General features: G+C 44.7%; 1 protein-coding gene across 6 annotated transcripts in view; it reads left to right on the forward strand.

Moving 5' to 3' along the window:
* The window catches only part of pmfbp1 (polyamine modulated factor 1 binding protein 1), a 1352449-nt gene that overhangs the window by 867528 nt on the left and 459548 nt on the right, over window positions 1–25373 (forward strand). For all 6 annotated transcript variants that reach the window (XM_072517945.1, XM_072517947.1, XM_072517950.1 and 3 more), the window contains 2 exons: window positions 1812–1958; window positions 4938–5105. In XM_072517945.1, coding sequence (XP_072374046.1) covers window positions 1812–1958; window positions 4938–5105 — 315 coding nt within the window. The remainder of the gene's footprint in view (window positions 1–1811; window positions 1959–4937; window positions 5106–25373) is intronic.

The following is a 25373-nucleotide window of genomic DNA, read 5'->3' on the forward strand; positions in this document are numbered from 1 at the left end:
AACTCCATTGACTGGCCGGCATAACGGAGAATCCTACCGGCAGGTCGGGGCAGAAATGTGGCGTGGCGGTGCGGAGAGTCCCGACGCTGGTATTTTTGGTTTAAACCGATGTAAATTAAGGATTTTTCAATAAAATCAGCAGTTTTATCACATAACCTCAGGGGATTTTCAACGTTCTGACAAAATAAAGATGATTATTGACAGTTTTAAAAAAAATTCATTTACGGGATGTTGGCGTCGCTGGCTGGACCAGCATTTATTGCCCATCGCTAGTTGCCCTTCAGAAGGTGGTGGTGATTTGCCTTCCTGAACCGCTGCAGTCCTTGAGATATAGGTATACCCACTGTGATGTTAGGGAGGGCGTTTCAGGGTGTTGCCCCAGCAACAGTGAAGAAACGGCAATATATTTCCAAGTCAGGGTGGTGTGTGAGTGGGAGGGGAACTTCCAGTTGGTGGTGTTTCCAGCTGTCTGCTGCTCTTGTCCTTCTAGATGGGAAGGTGCTGTCTAAGGAACCTTGGTGAGTTACTTTACTGCATCTTGTGGATGATCACGCGCCTGCCACTGTTTGTCAGTGGTGGAGGGTTTGAATGTTTGTGGATGGAGGAAGCAATCAAGCAGACTGCCTTGTCCTGGATGGTGTCAAGCTTCTTGAGTGGTGTTGGAGCTGTACTCTTCCAGGCAAGTGGAGAGTATTCCATTACAGTCCTGACTTGTGCCTTGTGTTATGGGCCAGGGTTTAGAAAAGTCCAAAGTATATCATGGAGTTCACCTGACTTTTAATAGATTTTGGTTCTGGGGAGCACAAGCGTCCACTCTCCAGGTGTTATGCAACAGAGACCTTAAGTATTTTAAAAACAAAACAATGTTTATTCTATGAACCCAGTTAACATTTTATAAACACACAGTAAACATCTTATCAACTACCAAGACACGTAACCCCACAAATACAATACTTTATAGGTAATCCTTAATACCTTTCCTAGCAACATCCATCAGTTAAACTCTTTTTAATAAAGACAGCAGGTTTAAATTCTCTACAGAAACAGGTATTACTTTGAAATCATCAAGTGAGCTGAAGACATTCTTGAGCTTGTAGAAAGAGAATCATTACACTTCTGCTTGCTTTGAATACAGCTGTTCAACTGAAAGCGAAACTAAACACAGCCAAAAAGAGCTTTCAGCTCCACCCACACAATGACATCACTGCAGCCATTTGATAAAGCTCACTTTTCTTAAAGGTATATTCACATGATACTTGTAAATGGTATACAGCATTTGGGGGGGGTCAGGAGGTGAGTTACTCGCCTTATGATTCCTAGCCTTTGACCAGCCCTGGTAGCCACAGTATTAATATGGCTAGTCCAATTCACTTTCTGATCAATGGTAACCCCCAGGATGCTTATTGAGTATGCTGTACTGGAAATATATTTTTGAACAAAACATGTGAACCATCACTAACCTAACCATTTGAACCAAAGATTAAGATAACTTTGTTCATAATGTTTATTAAATTCCACAATTTTCCCTTTAGTAATTTATGCATTCCGGATCTGAAAAATGTTCATAGAGCACATTTTTTAATGTTGAATGTAGAAATATCTTGATTAAAAAGCAGCAGGATTATTATTATTTATTTTCTAAAAACTGCGAAGAACCACATACATTTTAGGCTTCATTGTTGATGCCTTACTTCACTGCTATCTGAATCTATTAAGGATACTGTATCCTAATTATTAAAGATGTATTTTCAGTTGGTGAGAAAATGCCTCTGTAATAAAGTTACTCTTTTTTTTTCTCCTGCACACAATAGATTTTTCAATATGAGATGCAGATTGAACATCTAAATCGGCAGCTCAAATCAGCAGAGTCGGAGAGAGTGACCAGCGATAAGGCAATCCACAGCTTAGAGAGACAGCTGCAAGAGTACAGAACACGCCACCATGAAGCCACAGCGGAGGTGACTTATATTTTAAACTGTATTTGCTTTTGTTTTCAGCTTATGGCCTTTAACATGCCAATGCTTCACCTGTGCAAGGAGGGAAATAACCACCCATTCTCTCGGACATCAGTAATACTGATCAGACGTCTGATAAAGATAAAGAGTCTTGTCGCTCAGTGTTTTTCAAACTTTTTTTCCTGAGACCTACTTTTACTAACTGACCGACCTCCATGACCCACACCGGCCAGTCTTCACGACCCACGTCGGCCGGCCTTCGCGGACCACGCCAGCCGGCTTTCACAGCCCACACTGGCTGACTTTCAAGCCTGCTCCACCATTCAATCAGATCATGGCTGATCTGACTGTAACCTCCCACCAATCCGCCATAACCTTTCACCCCTTGCTTATCAAGAATTGATCTACCTCTGCCTTGAAATCATTCAAATACTCTGTTTCCACTGCGCTTTGAGGAAGGGAGTTCCAAAGACTCACTAATCTCTGAGAGAAAATAATTCTCATCTGTCTTAAATGAGCAGTGATGTATTTTTAAACAATGACCTCTAGTTCTGGATTCTCCCACAAGAGGAAACATCCTATCCACATTCACCCTGACAAGGTGTATTTTAAGCAAGTCGCTTCTTATTCTTCCAAATTCCAATTGATGCAAGTCTAGCCTGCCCAATATTTCCTCACAAGACAACTTGCTCATCCTGTTAGTAGTTTAGTTAGCATTGCAACTAACAAATTTACATCTTTCCTTTAATAAGGAGACAAATATTGTATACAGTGCTTCAGATGTGGTCTCACCAGTATCCTGTACAAATGAAGTATAACATCCCTACTTTTGTACTCTTTCTTCTTGACTGCAACCTATCCCTGTCCTCTCTCCATTTTTGGGCACCTCTCTGAACCCTATCCCTTTTCAGACCTACCTGGCCCCTGCGTGCTGTTCCCATCACGGTTTTCATACTCTTTGCTGTTTGCGCAGGCGCACGGGGCCAATCCTTGGTCTGAAGGACAAAGGCTCCCCTTGTCATAACAGCTGAGCAGACCCATGTTAACCAGCCTGGGTTATTAAATGCAAAATGCCTTTGTATAGCTTTCTCTGAATTAATCTGGGCAGCCCACTGGGATTCGTTATTGGCTCTTCAGGTATAGCAATGTTAGAGTTTTCCTGATACTCACAGGTAGCTTCTTTTGTTCGAGGGTCACAGACACATAGATTCAGCCATTTTAGGTCTTTGTCCAGTTTGAAATTTTAGAGATAACAATGAGTATGCATCTATATATTTTATTTTTAAAGTATAGAGGATGACATCTTAGTCCATTCGAGTAACGTATGCCCTGAGTGTTCATCACTGACATTACTCCAGTTCTAGTAAAGAAACTGCAGGTCACATGGTGACACAGTAAAATGGCTCAAAATACCTGCATTCCAACATTCAGTTTGTGTGACGTGTTTTTATAATACACCTGAATCTGCTTCTTACTTTTCTGGATAATGCTTAGAACAAGATGTATCTGGACAGTTCCCAGTATCCATCAATTGCCCTTTCAAAGCATTTTGCATTCTAAATTTGATATCTGAAGGCAATCTGAAAGGAGCATTTTGTGGAGACCACTCATAGGATTTCAAGTCAGAGATATTGAGAATGGGAAATTGTGACAAAATCCAACTTACCTTCTTGTGGAGCAGAGGTATCAGGTTCCGTTGGGCATCAGGAGTTTCATGCATGCATAGGCCAGAAACAGATGGCATATTCAAAATCTGGTGTCCTTCGGGCCAAGTGCGCCTGTGCAAACAGAACCTGGTCTGAAAATTAGGTCATGTGACTATGAGCAGAGAGCCATAATCAAGAAGAGCTCCAGGGAGAAGTGGCAGGGACGGAACAAGGAGAGGTCCCAGTTAAGCTAGAGGAGCAGAGAAAGCGGTTTTAAACCGAAAATTGACTGCAGTTTGCAGGCTTTAAGTGGTGAGCATTCAAGAGAAGCCCTGGTCATCAAAGAGGGCTTTGGAGAAGTTTGACAATCTGAGCAGGTTCAAGAGAAACCTATTCAATTGAAGAGGACTCAGGAGAACCCCTGGCAGTCTAAGGAGGCAGCAGAATGTTGGTTACTCCATGCTGGGGACCATTGAGCCAAAGATAACACTTTGGAGCAGTAGTGTCGTGCTTGGTGTGGCTGAAGAGCTTAAGTTGCACTTGTAAGTTAGTGCTGGGAGGCAAACTCAGGAATCCAGGAAATGGAATCTTAGGAGATGAGATTGAAATGCTGCAAGGTGGGCCATTCGAGTTGGAGCGAGTTTTGGAGAGAGTTCCAATGCAAAAACTTTGAAGGCGAAGACTAGAAACCTCATGAGAGAGACAGAGTTTCAATAAGATTGGTTGACTCACTGTGTTTCATGGTGTCTGTGGGCGTTGTTAACAAATCCATGGTATCTGTCTTGGTTGCACCTTCCATATAGTGCATTGTGGTATGTTCAACCGCAAGTTGCTTGATAGTTCACATTTATCTGATATTAACCCTGAAATGAGATAGATGTTATCATTTGTTTTATATTTCCAATCTTGTAGAGTTTATTTTTGATTTTCAGAAATCATGGAATCTTGTAGCTTTATTCTCTTAGCAAGTATCATGAATATCAAACTTTGTCTACATTAACCAAAATGTCACTGGTTCCTAACAAGATCTTACCAAAAACTTGGGTTCTTGGTCCAGAATTATAACATAAATGTGGACTAAGGAACTCCACTAATCCATGATTTCATAGAGAAAACCCATGATGTCACATTGGGGATGTATCAGCTAGCTGATTTAAGAAATAAAATATCGTAACAGATGTGTTATTTTCCTCATTCATAATAGACTAGTACACAGAAACATCCTTTGCAACTATTAGAATGTGAAATATACCTTTTTAACAATTTCAAATATTTTGGCTTGTTTTAAGCCTCATATGTAGCATGATATAACATGGACATCTTATCCCTGTTGTAGGTGGACCAATGCCAGGATACAATAAGGCAGCTGAATATAAAATTTTCATCTCTACACATTGCTCAAGAGTCAGCTGAGAAGATTTCTGAACATAAGCAGGAGACAATCTGCCAACTGGAGATTGAGACTCAGGCCCTACAAAGCGAAGTCTTAGAGCTCCAGACAAAGGTAACTGTTCTGTAATAGAGCAATATAATAACAATGTATTAAGGAATAATTAACAATGGTACAAGTGTATATTTACTAATTTGGAATTCACATTTTGGTGATGCATGCTTCTGAATGCAGTATTCTGGGATAAAAGGCTGTTTATCAGAGCAAGATTGCAAGAACAATTGCAAGCGTCACGTTCAATATTTTGATGGGGGAATTGCAGCAACAGTAACTAACAGCTTCAGTTCAAAACATAGGAAAGCGTCATAAAATGTAATATCTACATTTGTGAAGTCATAGTTTTATATAAGTATTTGTTCCAGTTTTGTCAAAGCACATTTATATTTCTGATCTAATGTGGCATTTTAAAATTAGTAAATTATAATAGGGCGGGATCCTCCGGCCGCGTTCGCCTGGCGACCGGAGAACCCTGCCCGAGGTCAATGGATTTTTCCATTAGTTGGCGTCTTGCCCGTGGCAATCTTACGGTGGGCGGGGCTGAAGAATCTAGCCCTATGATTACTGCGAGTAGTTGAAAGCATTGCATCCCGTTAGTTCTAGAAATGGCAATATTATTAGAGTATATGCCGGACATTCATTCCAAAATAAATAGACAAATTGGAAATTATTGCCGGTTTTTGTCATGGCCTATGGTAGAAAGAGGCAGCTGAACCTTCTTCTCTGTTCAGAAAATGCTGCCATAGCAGACTGTAAACACTTTGCTTCCAATTGTTATGTCTGAGCCAAGACACTTGTATTTTAGATTGACTTGTGTACTATTGCTTTGTTTTTCAAAATCAATTTCCTGTTCTGCTGAAATTTGCTCAGTAGTCCATTCCATGCAGCCACCAGGTACTTGGGTAATAAAATTCTGTCTGCATTCTGTACTCTGAAGTGTTTGATGTTACTTTTTGTAGAATGCAGCGACAGTAGCAGAATAATAATGTTAAATTCCCAGTGGGTTGATAGTGAAGTAGGTATGGAAACTGATGATGTTTTCTGCATCAAAAATTATTATAAACTTAAGAAAATATATCAAGCCTTATAGTTCAGGCAATTAGCGATCTGCTGAACCAAAATGAGATGGTCAATTTGGCTGTTTAATAATAATCTCTTGCAAGGTGGACAAGGTGAGAAATAAATATTCTAGGGTACACAATATTCCTAAAAGACAGACAGAATGGAAAAAGAGGAATTGTCCTGATAACAACAGTAGTCAGAAAGGATCATGGCTCAGAAGATCAAGAAGTGGAAACAGAAAGTAGGACTAGCAAGGATCAGAAAATGCTGGTGAGAGTAATTATACGTCCCCTGACAGTTTGTTATACTGTTGGACAGAGCTTTAAACAAGAAATGATTGGAGCTTGTAACAAAGGCAATGTAATAATTGTGGGGTGCTTGCTGAACAAATCAAATTGGCCATGTGTACAGATGCACTTACATAGACTTCACTAATGAACACAAACGGTATTCATTAATAAGAGTTGTGCAGCAGCCTCATAGCTGTAGCTAGCTTCCAAAATGTGTCTGCCTAGGAGCCTCTCTCACCAAGGGGTGATTCCACACTCTTGATTGATCTCACAGGACATGTGACCCTTACTCCATTGTGTTGACATTAAAGGAACAATCATCACACAAAGGCAGTCTGGAAAGTAAGTTTGTGGAATGCTTTATTGACAGTTTCCTGCAGTAATATGTTGTGCAACCAATCGAGATAAAGATATCTTAGATAGAGGGTAGAATTTTACACTTCCCGGGAAGATGCGCACCTGATTCAGAAGAGTATAAAATAGTGCATGACGATGTTGGGTGCGCATCCCAACCTCATCCCACACCGTGCGATATTTTGATCAGATCGACAGCACGTCCACCAACAATTATGGAGTCAATTGAAGGAACCATCTGCCCTGTTGCCCGGAATATTATATTGCCTGTGCGAATTTTAGGCCATCGCATGGGCAGAACTGGCAGATGGGTGAATACTTTTTCAGCAGGCAGAGAGGTGGGTGGAGGGGGAGCACCAACCAGCCCCTCCCGGGACCCCAGTTCCAGGCAGATCGCTGCAATATCTCTTCTGGCCACTGCAGTGCTATGCCTGGAGGAGTTGGAGAGCAGTCGATAATCCACAGTTCTTTAAGGTGGGTCTTCCTTCCTAGGCCGGATGCAAGTCCCACCCACTGCCAGTCAACGCTCAATTGAGCTTTAAATGGCAGTGAGAAACTGCATCAACAGCACTTCCTCCATCCACACACTCGGTCACTTTATCAAAAAATTCTATAAAGGTTTGTTAGGCATGACCTCCCTCTGACAAAGCTATGCTGACTATCCCTAATCAACCCATGCTTTTCCAATTGGAAATTAATTCTCTCCTTCAGAATTTTCTCCAATAGTTTCCCTACCATTGACGTTTTTCTCACTGGAACGAAGGAGGTTGAGGGGCGACCTGATAGAGGTATACAAAATTGTGAGGGGCATAGACAGAGTGGATAGTCAGAGGCTTTTCCCCAGGGTAGAGGGGTCAATTACTAGGGGGCATAGGTTTAAGGTGAGAGGGGCAAGGTTTAGAGTAGATGTACGAGGCAAGTTTTTTACGCAGAGGGTAGTGGGTACCTGGAACTCGCTACCGGAGGAGGTAGTGGAAGCAGGGACGATAGGGACATTTAAGGGGCATCTTGACAAATATATGAATAGGATGGGAATAGAAGGATACGGACCCAGGAAGTGTAGAAGATTGTAGTTTAGTCGGGCAGTATGGTCGGCACGGGCTTGGAGGGCCGAAGGGCCTGTTCCTGTGCTGTACATTTCTTTGTTCTTTGTTCTTTGACGTGAGAGTCATCGGTCTGTAATTCCCTGGTTTATCTCTACAACCCTTCTTCAAAAGTGGAATGACCTGAGCTTTCCCCTGTCCTCTGACACTTCCTCCATTGCCAGAGCGGAGTTAAAAACTTGTATCAGAGCCACTGCAATTGCTTGCCTCACCTTCTACAGCAGTCTGGGATGCAATTCATCCTGGCCTGGGGATTTGTCTTTCTTAAGCCTGTCAAAGCTTCCAAAACCTCCCCACTTCCCATGTCAAACTGCTCAAGGCCCTCAAAGTCCCATTTCCTGAATTCTGTGCTTATGCCCTCCTCCTGAATGAAGACCAATAAGAAGTATTCATTTAACACCCTAGCAATGTCCTGCAGCTTTGCACACAGATTGCCTCCTTGTCTATAATAGGCCCTACTGGTTAACCTCTTCCCTTAATGTATTTATAGAATATCTTGGGATTCTTCCTAATCTTCCTCGCAAGTCATTTTTCATGGCCCATTTTTGGTCTTCTCATTGCTTTCTGACGTTCCCTCTTGCACTTCCTATATTCCTCTAGGGCCGCAGTTGAATTTCTCCCTTTGGACTTGCTAAAAGCTTCTCTCTTCCAACTTATCCAGTCCTGGATTGTCCTGGACATCCAAGGTTCCCTGGAGTCTTCTCATGTGCCATTGAATAGTAGTAAGCCTGAGGATTGGGACTGTTTTAGAAACCAGCAAATGACAACCCAACAGTTGATAAGAAGGGAAAAAATAGAATATAGCAGTAAACTAGCCAGGAATTTAAAAACAGACTAAGAGCTTTTGCAAGTATATAAAGGAGCTAAAGTACATGTTTATCCCTTGGAGGCAGGAGAAATATCATGGGGAATAAGGAAATGGAAGAGATGTTGAACAATTATTTTTTGTCTGCACAAATTACATAACAGAAATCGAGGGTAACCAAGGAGCTAATAAGAGTGAAGAGCATAAGGCATAGAAAAGGTATTGGAGAAACCTAGGGGACAGAAAGCTGACAAATCCCTGGGACCTGATGGCCTACATCCTAAGGTTCCAAAGAGACTGTTGCAGAGATAGCTGATGCACTGGTTCCACTTATTCAAAATTTCATAGATTCAAGAATGGTCCCAGCAGATTCGAAATCAACAAATGGAATGCAGCTTTTCAAGAAAGGAGGGAGAAGGAAAACTAGGAGCGACAGATTAGTTAGCCTGGCATCAGTCAGCAAGAAAATGTTGGAATCCGTTATTAAGGAAGTCTTAACAATGCACTGAGAAAATCATTGTATGATCAGCAAAGGCAACATAGTTTTACAAAAGGGAACTCATATTTGACAAGTTTATTGGAATTATTTTGAGGATGTAATGAGTAGAATAGATAAAGGGGAACCAGTTGATGCAATTTATTTGGATTTCCAAAAGGCATTTGATAAGGTGCACACAAAAAGTTTATACACAAGATGGGGGCTCATGGATTTGGGTGTAAGATTTGGGTGAGATTAAGGACAGGAAGAAAAGGGTCTAGATAATTAGGGCATTTCAAGTTAATAAGCTATAGTTTAAGGATCAGTGCTGGCACCTCAGCTATTTACAACCTTCATTAATGACTTGGACAAAGAGACCAAGGGCGTGATTAAATGAAATGTTTCTAAGTGTGGCAACGAGCGGGAAGCCGTCACCGCTATAAAATGTTAATTGGCCCACTTAACGATGTCCCACACTGCAAATCATGGTTCGCCGAATGAAGCGCACTGGACCGCGCTCGCCAGTCCCCCGCTAAGAAGTAACTGCAGCACCAAACCTCTCCTGAAAATGAAATGAAAATCGCTTATTGTCACAAGTAGGCTTCAAATGAAGTTACTGTGAAAAGCCCCTAGTCGCCACATTCCGGCGCCTGTTCGGGGAGGCTGGTACGAGGCTGCACAGCCAACCCCACTCCACTCACAGCCATGCCAACACGGGGACCAGCCCCACACTTTGGTGACACCAACCTGGGATGACTTTTGAAGAGGTGGAGGCCAGGCAGGATGTTCTGTTCCCCCAAGGGTCCAGGAGGGTCAGCCCACAGGATAGCCACCGCCTTCTGGGAGGAAGTGGCAATGGTCATCAGCCCAGGGAGCATAACCTGGAGGGCCAGCACCCAGTGTCATAAGAAGGTCAACGACCTTCAACGGGCAGCTCGGGTGAGTTCACAATGGACCCCCCGCACGAGTAACCACGCGTGCGGCTAACAATGTCCTCTTCTTTGTCACCGCAGGAGACATTGGCTTACAACCAACGGGAGAGTGCCCAGATAGGCTGTGGGGTGCCGGACATCAGGGTTTTCACCCCCTATGAGGAATGGACCCTGGACATTACGGGGTTGGCCGAGGACGGGTCGGTCACCAACGCGGAGGTTGGCGTAGGGTACAGAGGTGAGGATCCACTGGCTGCCACCCAGGTGACCTGTCACACATGAGTTGTTAATGCCATACAGACTGACCCGTCCCTTTCACTGACTACGTGTTCATTCTCCCACAGGACCTACAACCAACAGCGCTGGCCCATCCGGGGTGGCTCTACCCCCTCCCGTCTCCCATGAGAACACCTTGGAGGAGAGTTCCAAGGATGCCACCATAATAACCGCGGCACAGCTGTCATCCCACCCTCCACCAGCACAGATTCACACACCTCGGTGGGCATTATTCGTGGTCAGGCTTCTGGGGCACAATCTGGTGAGCACCTCATTGATGCTGATGCACATCAGGTGGAGGCAGGAACCCCCAGGCGAGACAGCAGTCGGAGATCTGCTGGACCCCAGGACCCAGTTGGGTCTCAGTCAGATGCTGAGCCTCTGGACCAGGTTTGCCCGGAGCTGATGCAGACATTAGGGTGCGGCCGTGATACTCAGAGAGAGATGTCAGCGACCCTCCAGCAGCTCCATAGATGATTGGAAGAGTCCCAAAGGCTACAAGGGCAGGAGATAGCGCCGGCAATGCGTGGCACCAATGTCAACACTGCTAGGGTGGAGACCGCAGTGGACAGCCTGGTGCACAATGTCAGCAGCATGAGTGGAGGTGTTCAAAGCGTGGCGCAGTCAGTGTCGGCCATGGCTGAGGGCCTTTCTAGAATCTCCGAATCGCTGGGGGAATTGATGCTGTACCAGGCGGAACTTGATGAGTCTGAGATGGGAATTATAATGTGGAGATGCCGGCGTTGGACTGGGGTTGGCACAGTAGGAAGTCTTACAACACCTGATTAAAGTCAAACAGGTTTTTTTCGAATCACTAACTTTCAGAGCACAGCTCCTTCCTCAGGTGAATAAAGAGGTGGGTTCCACAAACACATATATTAGAGGCTATACAGAGACATATAGCACAGGGCTAAATCGCTGGCTTTGAAAGCAGACCCAGTCAGGCCAGCAGCATGGTTCAATTCCTGTACCAGCCTTCCCGAACAGGCGCCGGAATGTGGCCACTAGGGGCTTTTCACAGTAACTTCACTTGAAGCCTACTTGTGACAATAAGCGATTTTCATTTCATTTCATTTCATACAGACAAATTCAAAGATACAAGATGCAAAGATTGCATCTTTGAATTTGTCTACATATGTGTTTGTGGAACCCACCTCTTCATTCACCTGGGGAAGGAGCTGCGCTCAGATGGGAATAGCCGAGGTGCTGCGGAGCTTGTCCCAGTCGCAGGTAGACATTGCTGAAGCACTGCAGCGTGTCCTTGTCACTGAGGAGCTTCGCCAAGGGCATCAACATCGTGGTGCAGACATTGGGGAGCCGCCAAGGCTGGTAGACCCAGATGACGCAGGGGCTGCCGAGACTCGATCCAGCTGCTGCTCCATCCCGAGGTGGACCCCAGGGGCACCAACGGGGAGGAGTGGCAGCTGGAATCAAACCCGGACCCATCGTACAAAGTGGCGATGGCGGCCACCAGCTCCCCTGTGTTCCATCATTGCGGGCTTGCCAGACCCCTGCCGCTGTCGCCTGTCCTTCATCCTCTGGCTGGTCCTGCGGGTCCTCCAGCCCCTCTCGGTCCGGCACCACCTCGCCCTCCCCCTCCTCGGTGGCCACATTTTCCTCTTCCTCCACCTCCAGCACGTTGCCCCACTACTGTGCCAGGCTGTGGAGGGCAAGCAGACCACCACAAAACGAGCGGCCCTATGGGAGGTGTACAGGAGATCCTCCTGTGGGAGGAATCCTGAGCACCCGGAGGAAACCCACTCAGACATGGGAAGAACGTGCAGACTCTGCACTCTGCAGACAGTGTCCCAAGCTGGGAATCGAACCTGGGACCCTGGAGCTGTGAAGCAACAGTGGTACCCACTGTGCTACCATGCCGCCTCCGTACTGGCGTCATTAGCCAGGTCCTAAACTGTTACCATATCCCACAAGGGCCAACCAGGCATCCTGGGGTGGTCCCTGAAGAGGCCGAGGATGACCTCATGGATGCACTTGTCGGCTCCAGCTTGTGAGATGCTGCACATGTTCCCGCTTAATTCCCAGTGTTATGGGAGAGGCGCTTTCAGAACCCCTAACTATATCATGGAGTTCAACCAACCTCTCGCTTTAACGCTATTGTTGCTTTCCGAGCACACGGCTTGTTCCCTTGGGGTGGGATTACAATCATGGACACTTGGGTTTTTAAACACAAAACAATGTTTATTCCATGAACTTCACTTAACCTCTCAAATAAACATTGGATCTCTTAACACCCCTTACGTCAAAGATAACCCCGAAAATTTTACAACTCTAAATAATCCTTCAGTTGTTTCTTTCAACATCCAAGAGAGACTTAACACCTTTAAACAGAAACACATCAGGTTAAAGGCTTTACTATTATGAGTATAAATCACCCAAATGATCCAGAGATAGTCTTTCATGGCAGAGATCACAGCAGACCCAGCTCACTGCAAAACACAGACACACACCGAAGCTCTTTTCAAACTGAAACTAAACCACAAAATGGCTGATCTGAGCTCAGCTCCACCCACTCTCTGACATCACTGTTTTCTTAAAGGTACATTGCTTAAACATCCATTTCTTAAAGGTACTCTCACATGACACCTCCCCCCAAGAAAAAAAAATAAACCATCAACTTCAAGATGGTTTCATTTTTCACTTTTGCACCATCCACTAAGAAATGCACACACTAAAAATACTTTTCCGTTTCACAAAATAAAACACGCGCAAACAAGTATAATCATGTAGTCCATTTTTCTTTGTTCTTCTTCCTCCAACCAAAATCCTTCTCGATTGACAGTCTCTTTGAACAAAGTCTCTGCACAATCCATCCATTCCTGTACTCCTCGGCATTTCTCTTTAGAATCAGATGCTTTAGTTCAATCTGACCACAGAGCCCCTTGCAATTCTCCAATACAGGAACATTGGTGATCACAGCTTTCAGGCAGTCAAATGCCTGTTGAAACTCCGCTGCCCGTTGACATTTTTGACGTTTCTTTAGCAAGTCCATCAGTGGAGCAACCACGCTACAAATCTTTTGCAGAAAGGGTCGATCAAATTCATTCATGCTAAGAGATTGCATTATTTCCCTTCGTCTTGAAGGTATCGGAAACTCCGCAAGAAAGTGATTCGGGCTTCTCCAAATTCACTTTCGGCTAGGTTCATCACCAAACCCGCCGCCTGAAGTCGATCGAAGAACTCCATACGATGTTTTAAATGTTTTTTCCATGTCTGGAAGTTGAAAATAAAAGTAGATTGTCCCACTTTCGCAATGCAATCCTTCAAACGCGGGATAGGATAAGAGTCCATTCTTGTAACTGCATTCACCTTTCGATAGTCCACACACAACCATTGGGTACTGTCTGGTTTAGGTACCATCACTATGAGTGAGCTCCATTGGCAGCAACCCACTTCAATTATGCCATTTGTAAGCATACTCTCAATCTCTTTGTTAACCTGTGCCAATTTTAAAGTACGAAGTCTTACAACACCAGGTTAAAGTCCAACAGGTTTGTTTCGATGTCACTAGCTTTCGGAGCGCTGCTCCTTCCTCAGGTGAATGAAGAGGTCTGTTCCAGAAACACATATATAGACAAATTCAAAGATGCCAAACAATGCTAGGAATGCGAGCATTAGCAGGTGATTAAATCTTTACAGATCCAGAGATGGGGTAACCCCAGGTTAAAGAGGTGTGAATTGTATCAAGCCAGGACAGTTGGTAGGATTTCGCAGGCCAGATGGTGGGGGATGAATGTAATGCGACATGAATCCCAGGTCCCGGTTGAGGCCGCACTCATGTGTGCGGAACTTGGCTATAAGTTTCTGCTCGGCGATTCTGCGTTGTCGCGGGTCCTGAAGGCCGCCTTGGAGAACGCTTACCCGGAGATCAGAGGCTGAATGCCCTTGACTGCTGAAGTGTTCCCCGACTGGAAGGGAACATTCCTGCCTGGTGATTGTTGCGCGATGTCCGTTCATTCGTTGTCGCAGCGTCTGCAAGGTCTCGCCAATGTACCACGCTTCGGGACATCCTTTCCTGCAGCGTATGAGGTAGACAACGTTGGCCGAGTCGCACGAGTATGTACCGCGTACCTGGTGGGTGGTGTTCTCACGTGTAATAGTGGTATCCATGTCGATGATCTGACACGTCTTGCAGAGATTGCCATGACAGGGTTGTGTGGTGTCGTGGTCACTGTTCTGAAGACTGGGTAGTTTGCTGCAAACAATGGTTCGTTTGAGGTTGCGCGGTTGTTTGAAGACAAGTAGTGGGGGTGTGGGGATGACCTTGGCAAGATGTTCATCGTCATCAATGACGTGTTGAAGGCTGTGAAGAAGATGACGTAGTTTCTTCGCTCCGGGGAAGTACTGGACGACGAAGGGTATTCTGTCGGTTGTGTCCCATGTTTGTCTTCTGAGGAGGTCGGTCCGGTTTTTCGCTGTGGCGCGTTGGAACTGTCGATCGATGAGTCGAGTGCCATATCCCGTTCGTACGAGGGCATCTTTCAACGTCTGTAGATGTCTGTTACGCTCCTCCTTGTCTGAGCAGACCCTGTGTATACGGAGCGCTTGTCCATAGGGGATGGCTTCTTTAATGTGTTTAGGGTGGAAGCTGGAGAAGTGGAGCATCATGAGGTTATCCGTGGGTTTGCGGTAAAGCGAAGTGCTGAGGTGACCGTCCTTGATGGAGACGAGTGTGTCCAAGAATGCAACTGATTTTGGAGAGTAGTCCATGGTGAGTCTGATGGTTGGATGGAACTTATTAATGTCATCGTGTAGTCGTTTCAGTGATTCTTCGCCGTGGGTCCAAAGGAAAAAAATGTCATCGATGTATCTGGTGTATAACGTCGGTTGAAGGTCCTGTGCGGTGAGTATGTCCTGTTCAAACTTGTGCATGAAGATGTTGGCGTATTGGGGTGCGAATTTGGTCCCCATGGCTGTTCCGTGCGTCTGGATGAAGAACTTGTTGTCGAAGGTGAAGACGTTGTGATCCAAAATGAAGCGGATGAGTTGCAGAATTGCGTCTGGAGATTGGCAGTTGTCGGTGTTGAGTACTGATGCTGTTGCAGCAATGCCGTCGTCATGGGGGATGCTGATGTAGAGTGCCGAGACATCCATTGTGACGAGGAATGTTCCTGGTTCAACTGGTCCATGGGTGCTGAGTTTCTGTAGGAAGTCCGTCGTGTCGCGACAGAAGCTGGGTGTACCTTGTACGATGGGTTTCAAGATGCCCTCGATGTAGCCAGAGTAGCCAATTTTAAAGGGTTAAGTCTACATGGATGTTGTTTGATCGGAACAGCATTTCCCACATCTACATCATGTATAGCCATTTTAGTACTTCCCAATTTATCTCTACAAACTTGCCCATGTGATATTAATAACTCTTTCAGGTCAGTTCGTTTTTCCTCTGGAAGGTAACTTAACAATTCATCCCAATTTTTAAGAACATCCTCATTTTCCAATTTAATTTGAGGTATGTCAAATTCACAGTCATCTGGATTTGGTTCGTCACTTTGAGTTATAATCATTAAAACCTCCTTTTTCTCTCCTTCCCTTTCAAAGTACCTTTTAAGCATATTCACATGACACACTCGGTGAGTCTTCCTTCTACCTGGTGTTTTTACCACATAATTCACCTCACTTAATTTCCTTTCAATCTGATACGGTCCATAAAACCTTGCTTTTAAAGGCTCCCCTAGCACTGGTAACAATACTAAAACTTTATCCCCACTGGCAAAACTACAAACTTTGGATTTCTGGTCCGCTACCCGTTTCATCACATTTTGTGCAACTTTCAAATGTTGTCTAGCCAATTCACCTGCTCTATTTAATCGTTCCCTAAAATGTGACACGTAATCCAATAGTATAATTTCCGATTTCTCACCCACCAATTTTTCCTTAATCAATTTAAGTGGTCCACTTACCTCATGATCAAAAATTAGTTCAATAGGACTAAATTTGGTAGACTCATTAGGTGCATCCCTAATTGCAAACAATACGAATGGGATTCCTTTAATCCCAATCCTCTGGATAATCTTGACAATAAGCCCTCAACATTGTCTTTAATGTCTGATGCCACCTTTCTAACGCTCCCTGCGATTCTGGATGGTACGCAGTTGATTTAAATTGTTTTATTCCTGAGCTATCCATAACTTCTTTGAACAACTTTGAAGTAAAATCCAATCCTTGATCAGATTGAATTTCTGTGGGTAGTCCAAATCTAGTAAAACATTTAAGTAGCTCCTCCACAATCCTTTTAGCTGTAATATTACATACTGGAATGGCCTCTGGAAATCTAGTTGACACATCCATTATAGTCAAAAGATATTTATTCCCACTTTTCATTTTAGGAAGCGGCCCTGCACAATCAATAATGACCCTCGTAAAAGGTTCCTCAAATGCTGGAATGGGTATTAAGGGCGCATGTTTTATCACTGCTTGCGGTTTCCCTATCACTTGATGTGTGACATGATTGACAAAATTTAACTACATTTTTATGTAGTCCAGGCCAATAAAAATGTTTCTGGATTTTAGCTTGAGGTTTCCTTATTCCCAAATGACCTCCCACTGGTACCTCATGTGCAACTCGCAACACCTCCTTTCTATACCCTACCGGCAATACTACTTGATGAACTTCTGCCCATTTTTCATCCGCCTGCATATGTACAGGTCTCCATTTTCTCATCAAGACATCACTTTTACGGTAATAACACTGGTATACTCTCAGATTCCTCTTCCGTATTTGCTTTCTGATATATCCGCTTATTTCTACATCTTTCTGTTGTAACTCCGCCAATTTTCCTGAACTAAAAATATCTGCCTCATCCTCCACCTGTTCTTGTTCTTTTTCAACCATCTGATCAAAAATCGTTTCTGATAATTGCACTTCAACTTCATCTTCACTCTTTGATTTCTCCTCTTGTCTTAACCTGTGACTTTGCGACCTTGTTACTACACAATCCGGAAAAATCCCAGGATATTCGTCCTTCAACCCTTCAGTTGTCTGATTTTTCCACTGGCTTATCAACCACAGTAGGCATCACTCCCACCTGCGATCCAGCTATATCATCACCCAAGATAAAGTGTATTCTTGGACAAGATAGTTTCTCTATTACTCCTACTACCTCTTCATCACTCTTCACTGGACTTTCCAACCTTACCTTATATAATGGAACGCTACTCCTCTCACCCTGAATTCCACATATCACCACCTTTTCTGGCAACATTCTTCCCAAACTACATAATTCCTCATCTCTTACCATTAAAGATTGACTAGCCCCTGTATCTCTTAAAATTGTGACTTCTTTACCTGCTCCTCCTGATACACATGAGTAAACTTTACCCACACAAGTAAATTCTTTAAAGACATCTGGCACCTTCTTAATAATTACTTCTTGAACAGGCTGTCCAATCGTTTGCACCTCCTTCATTTCCTTTGGGCTTTCCTTTACCACTCTAACAAATCCTATTGTCTTATCCTGTTTTACCACATCAGCCTTTCCAGTGCTTTTCTTCAACCACCAACACTGTGACTTTGCATGGCCTAGTTTATTACAGTGAAAACATTTGAAACTTTTCATTTCTTTTCCACCCTCCTGGATTTATTTTTTAATCTGAGGTACACTCTCTTTATTCTCCCATCAGATCACCTTTACCTTTACCACTTGAGTATTTCTCATGTCCCCAGTTTCTATCCCTTACCGGCTGAAACTGATGTCGGAAACCAATCTTTGATTTATGAACTAATTCATAATCATCTGCCATTTCTGCTGCTAATCTCGCAGTTTTAACCCCCTGATCTTCCACATGAGTTCTCACTACATCAGGAATTGAATTTGTAAACTCCTCCAAAAGTATAATTTCTCTGAGAGCTTCATACTTTTAGTCTATTTTCAAAGCCCTTATCCACCTATCAAAATTACTCTGTTTGAGCCTTTCAAACTCCAAGTATGTTTGACCAAATTCTTTCCTTAAATTTCTAAACCTTTGTCTGTAAGCTTCAGGCACTAGCTCATATGCACTTAAGATGGATTTTTTCACCTCCTCATACGTTCCAGATACCTCCTCCAGTAGTGATGCAAACACTTCACTAGCTCTACCTACCAGCTTTGTTTGAATCAGTAATACCCACATGTCCTGTGGCCATTTCATTTGTTTAGCTACCTTCTCAAATGAAATGAAAAAGGCTTCCACTTCCTTCTCGTCAAACCTTGGCAATGCTTGGACATATTTAAATAGATTCCCACCAAGCCTTCGACTATGACACTCTTTCTCACTATCTTCATCACTATCATCCAACTGTATGATTCCCTTTACGTCTGCCAATTTTAACTGACTTTCATGTTTCATGGCCATTTTCTGAAGTTCAAACTCCCTCTCTTTATCTTTTTCCCTGATCTGTATCTCCCTTTCTTTTTCTTTTTGTTCTGCTCGGGCTATTCTTTCTTTTCTCCTTTCTTCTCTCTCCTTTTCTTTTTCCTCTCTCTCTCTTTCTCATCTCTCTCTCTCTCTTGTATTCAAGTAGCTTTAATTCTTTCTTATGTTCCATTTGTTTAATTTGCAACTGAATTTTTGCCATTTCCAATGTGTCAAACTCTAACTCGGGCAACTTTAAATGCTTAACCATTGCCATAATTACCTCATCTTTTCGCATTTTGTCAGGTAATGTTAACTGCAATGTTTTTGCCAAATCTAACAGTCTGCTTTTCGTCTCTGGCCGTAAGGTACTATGTGTGACATTCTCCACCCCCAAAAACCTCTGAGCCTCTGATAGAGTCATTGTCCACAACACACTCCCCACTTAAACTAAAATACCACATCGGAAAAGCAACAGTCCTTCACTGTCTTTAAGTTCACAATAGCCAATCCAATGGATAGACTTTTATCCCCCTCGAGCCCCGAATTGTAATGGGAGAGGCGTTTTCAGAACCCCAAAATGTATCATGGAGTTCAACCAACCTCTCCCTTTAATGCTATTGTTGCTTTTCTGAGCACACGGCTTGTTCCCTAGGGGTGGGATTACAATTATGGACACGTGGGTTTTTAAACACAAAACAATGTTTATTCCATGAACTCAACTTAACCTCTCAAATAAACATTGGATCTCTTAACACCCTTTACTTCAAAGATAACCCTGAAAATTTTACAACTCTAAATAATCCTTCAGTTATTCCTTTCAACATCCAAGAGAGACTTAACACCTTTAAACAGAAACACATCAGGTTAAAGGCTTTACTATTATGAGTTTAAATCACCCAAACGATCCAGGGATAGTCTTTCATGGCAGAGATCACAGCAGATCCAGCTCACTGCAAACACAGACACTCGCCAAGCTCTTTTCAAACTGAAACTAAACCACAAAATGGCTGATCTGAGCTCAGCTCCCCCCACTCTCTGACATCACTGTTTTCTTAAAGGTACATTGCTTAAACATCCATTTCTTAAAGGTACTCTCACATGACACCAGGATGTAGCTGTCGTGTGCACTCCCTGGGAAGCGTGCACACGCGTGCATGATCTTCATGTGGTGGTCTCTCACAAGCTGGATGTTCAGGGAGTGGAACCCCTTCCTGTTGGTGTAGGGTACTCCCAAATGCCCCGGTGAGCACAAGGTGACATGCGTGCCATCGTTTCGACCCTGAACGTGGGGCATCCCGTCGATAATGGAGAATCCTGCTGCCCGGGTATTTTGTTGGGCTTAGTCCATGTCACAGTTTATATCGTTAGCTGCCCGGGCAAACATGGAATCTATGACCTCATGGATGCACTTGTGGGCTCTAGCTTATGAGATGCTGCACGTGTTCACGCCCAATCCTAGGAATAATCCTGATGTGTAAACGTCCCGGGCTGTGGTGACGTTCACTGCTACCAAGAGCGGGTATCCTCCCCTCCTCCACATGGTACCAAGTCCGCAAGGGCCTGGCATAGGTGCCGCATCGTCCCTTTGTTGAGCGGAACCATCTGCGGCACCCACTATCCATCACCTCTTCGAAAGACCAGCGATGCCTGTACACCTTGGGCCATTGGAGTCTCTCTCTGGTCTGATGGGCAGCCGGGTCCACAGTGTGGGGGTGAGGCCCAGTACATGTGCCGCCGCCTCGAGCTGCCACTGCCGCATCCTCTGGCATCCAGCTGCCTGGCCTGCCAGCAGACTCCATTAGGGTGCTCGTCGCACTCTCACTTAAGCGCAACGTGACCATTACATGAGTAATGTTTTTAAGTTTGTGACAGTGAAACGTTAGGTGAGATGTAACTGTGAGAATTAAGTAGGTTAAATAGGATATGCAGCACAGAAACAGGCCATTCATGCCAGTCCATGTCAATATTTATGCTCACTTAAACCTTCGTTCACCTTTCTTCATCTATTCCAAATCTACCATCATAACCATCTGTTCCCTTCTCCTTCAGATGCCTGCCTAAATTCCGCTTAAATGCAATATCCTGTACACATCAGCCACTCCCTGTGGTAGAATTCCACATTTTTACCATGTTTTGGGTGAAGACGTTTCTTCTGATTCACTGTTGGATTTCTTGATGATTAAATTACATTGATGAATATTCTGCCGAACGAGAGGAAACAGTCTCTCTGTATCCACTCGATCAAAACCTTTCATAACTTTAAAGACCTCTGTTAGGACCCCACTTAGCTCTTTTAGTTTTGAGAGAAATATTTTGCATGTAAATCTACTGTGAGTTCCAATTAAGAGTAATTTTAAAAAGTCTTAAAAGGGTAGCTGTGTTAAATTAACCTGATTAAATTAATTGGATTAGCAGGTTTCAGGGACAAGTTATTTTATATCTAGGATGATGTAAATGTTTTTGCTTAGATGCGTTTACAAAAATATATGTTCTTAAGTAGATGAAGGTTGGCACCCACTTTGTTCTGTAAGTGTCACTGATGGATTGAAGTGACAGAAATTATAATGTTTTACACGTACTTTTGATTTGATAACATCTGATCATTGGTCATCTAAAAATATCTTAATTTCTACAGTCTCCAAATGAGAATTGTTAAGTATGGGGACAGGTTTACAAAGTATAACAAATCATTATTCTGTAAAAGTAGAAGACTGGGTTTAGCTCTCAAAGAATATAAAATAACCAGTTTAGTGTGCAGTATGTCTTTTCCTTGAAAATAAACTGTTCTTCATACATTAATGAATAGGCATTTGGATTTCAGTACGCATTAGCTGCTTCTCCTATTGTGACACTTAATACTCAACCAACAGATAAATATATCTTGTATATTAAATATCCTACATGCTCTTCTTCTGTAATACCTCCAGGAACAGAGCACCAAATATACGTTACTTTGTGGAACGTTGCCGTATGAGGACTGGTTGAGGAATCTGGGTCTGTACTCGTTGGCGTTTAGAAGGATGAGGGGAGATCTTATTGAAACTTACAGAATACTGCGATGCCTGGATAGAGTGGACGTGGAGAGGATGTTTCCACTTGGAGGAAAAACTAGAACCAGAGGACACAATCTCAGACTAAAGGGACGATCCTTTAAAACAGAGATGAAGAGGAATTTCTCCAGCCAGAGGGTGGTGAATTGGTGGAAGACTTTGTTGCAGAAGGCTGTGGAGGCCAAATCACTGAGTGTCTTTAAGACAGAGATAGCTAGGTTCTTGGTTTAAAAAGGCGATTAGGGGTTATGGGGAGAAGGCAAGAGAATGGGGATGAGAAAAATATCAGCCATGATTGAATGGTGGAGCAGACTCGATGGGCTGAGTGGCCTAATTCTGCTCCTATGCCTTATGGTTTTATGGAATAAAAACCCCACAGGAAAAGTTGTCCAACCGTCATGGACTATCACTGTCGCTGACCACACCGCTGGATGTTGTGGCTTGGGGTTTCTCAGACCATGGAGGACAAAGTGGGCCTGACATCATTGCTGTTTTCTAGCCGAGTTCCTCCATCAGTCCCTCCTCTCTTTCCTTCTGGGCAGTGATGAACACCCGCAAAAAAGAACACCAGCTCGGCCTGCTCAGAGTGGCTCCTTCCAACCTTTGGTCTTGCTCCAAGCTCTCTGGAGGTGCTTATTCTACCGTGACCCAGGCCTCATCTTTATTCATTTCCGGTCGGCCTTTGCTAGAACATAGCCGAGGGCTACCTATAGGGCCGGAATACTCTGCGGTTTGCCATCCCACTGCTGCCACCGAATGTCACACCCAAGGCTTGGCGAGGATAACGTGGGCCCAAAGGTGGGCTAAAAATGATATAATATTGTTGGTGGCAAAGCATGCAATGCCACCTTCATCCAAAGGTGTTTATTTATATTCCAAATCAGAGTGCAAAAAGAATTACAATACATTACAAAGATGTTTTTACGGACCAAAATAACAAACAATTAATCAAACACAAAACAAGAACTTAACCGGTATGACTTACAGGTACGAGCTATGGTCTCAATTCAAACTGTACCTTTTCTACCAACTTCTTTAACTTCTCATCCTCGTCAGGTATCCATTTGATTTTGTTACAGAGCTTCTTTGTATCTTTCTGTTGAGGCATGTCACAGTCACAATCTTAGAACAGATGTTCATCATCATTTTTTTCACGCCGAGCTTGCTTGACCATCATTGACAAAGGACGTTTCGTATCTCCCAACATTCACTTCCCTCTCTCACTCACTCAGGGCTCTGGAGTAGTCAGTGTTAATACCACATTGGCTCGGGGTCGCTTTTCGTTGACTCAGTGCCGGTAGCGGAGTCACCAGATTCCCGGTTGTGCGTGTGTCTGCTCTCCACTGCTCCCTCAGCTGCTCTCTGGCTCCATTTCCAAATACCGCTAAATCTCGCCAAATATTCCCCTTCAACATGTTTTGAATGTGTGCATGTGTCCTAAACAGTCATAGGCCTAATGTCCGCCGAGGGCTGTCAGGATTTTTAAAGGCTGTTGACCAGTCTCTCTGTCCCAACCCCGAAAGCACTTCACAGGCGTGTTATAAAACAAAATATGACACCCTAGTCACAGAAAGGCTGTGAGATCAGGTGACCAAAAGCTTTGTCAAGGATGTATGTTTAAGTTGTGCCTTAAAGGAAGAAAACAAGCTAGCAAGGCGGGGAGGTTTAGGGAAACTACTTCAGAACTTAAGGCCAAGGCAGCTAAAGCCACTGCCATCAATGATTAAAATTGGAAATGCACAAGTCGAAATCAAGGATGAGAGGTTTAAAATCAAGGTATTGCTTTACTGGTAGATAACATAGGTCAACAAGCTCAGCGAGATGGGTGAAGAGAACTTGGTGCAGATTTGGGCAGTGTCATGTTTATGAAAGGTAAAACATGGAGCCAGGCCAGGAATGCATTGAAATAGTCAAGTTTAGAGGTAACAAAGGCATGAATGAGGTTTTCAGCAGTATGAGATCTGAGGCAGAAGCAGTGTCAGGTGATGTTACAGGCTAGGAAACAGGTAGTCTTAGTAATAGCACAGATATGTGATCGGAAGCTTATTTCAGGACCAGCCTTGGATAGCTGCCAGAGAGACGGATAGAGTCAGTGGCTACAGAACCATGTTTGTACAATCTTTGACATGGACCAAGCCCAGCAAGATGCCCAGGCAGCAGGTTTATCCGCCATCGCCGGGATGCCCCAGGTCCAGGGGCCACGTATGTTGTCCTGCGCTCACCGGGCCATCTGGGGGATGCCCTATGTTAACGGAAGGGGTTCCAATCCCGAAACATACAACTTGTCTGCCACCACCAGATGAAGATAATTCACTTATGTGCACGCTTCCCAGCGAGTGTGCAGGACAGCTACATCCTGGGGCAGTCAGACATCCTCAGCCTCTTCAAGGGGCACGCTAGGACAGGCAGCTGGCTCTTGGGGGATAAGGGGTAACCACTGAGGACCTGTCTCATGATACCAGTACAGAGGTCAGAGACTGAAGCGGAAACCCAGTACAATGAGGTCATGAGGTCATTGAGCTGTGCATTGGACTCCTCAAGTTCCGGTGCCTCGACTGCTCCGGTGGTGCACTCCAGTACACTCTCGAGGGCAGGGGGTTAATGATAACCCGCAGAGAGCTGGGCGCAGGTGCTCCTCAATCTCTGCCATAGTCTGATCTTTGCTTGTCTGCTGAGTGCTCGCTCACACCCATCACCTGCATGCAGAAGAAAATGACAGAGGCTTCCTATTTGTTGTGCACAAGGGTGTTTATTGTTCAATACAGGCCCCCGTTCTCCCGATGGTGCCGCACCCCCTCACCCCACCCCACCCCCCTCGCCTGGCGCCCTCAGTGATCCTCAATGTGCTTTGCCCTCCTAGCTGTACCACTACCTCTAGGTGCCTCCCCAGGATGCACATCTGAGGTGGAGGAAGCCAGCGGCTTACCTCGTCTCGTGGCTATCGATGCCCCTTCTGGGTGTCCTCTGGGGGATCTGGGGCTGGAGGCCCCCGGCTCACCTGTCGATGGCATATGCACAACCGTGCAGCCCTGTTCCCGTGTGCTGACCCCGAGACGCGGCCTCATCAGAGGGGTGGAACCTGGGAGAGCTGGTGACAACCGGCGCCGCCCCATGGGACGGTTCCGGGTTGGCACTCAGCGCTCCCTCCTCCCGGTCGGTGCCCATAGGGACTGCCTTGGGATGGAGGGGCAGCTGGTTTGAGACCCTGCACCATCTAGCTCTGTCAGTCCTGATGGTTCCCCAATGTCTGCACCATCGTGTCGACGCCCTCAGCGATGCTCATCACTGACTGGGCCATGCTCTGCAGTGCCTTGGCTATGCCCATCTGAGAGTGGGACATGTCCCGCAGACCTCATAAAGGTCGGCCTGGTACTGGGTGACATCCCCCAGCGAGAAAGACATACTGCCGAGACCCTCAGCCATGGCCGTTACTGCGCGATGCCTTGGACACCTTCACTCATGGTGCCAACGTCGTGCACCAGGCTTTCCACAGCGGTCGCCACCCTAGCAGTGTTGGCCTCGGTGCCACACATTGCCGGCGCCATCCCCTGCGCCCATAGCCTCTGGGACTCCTCCAAGCTGCTATGGGTATGCTGGAGTGACACTGACATCGCCCTCTGAAT

This window comes from Scyliorhinus torazame, chromosome 10 (genome assembly GCF_047496885.1).
Source record: "Scyliorhinus torazame isolate Kashiwa2021f chromosome 10, sScyTor2.1, whole genome shotgun sequence".
NCBI lineage: Eukaryota > Metazoa > Chordata > Chondrichthyes > Carcharhiniformes > Scyliorhinidae > Scyliorhinus > Scyliorhinus torazame.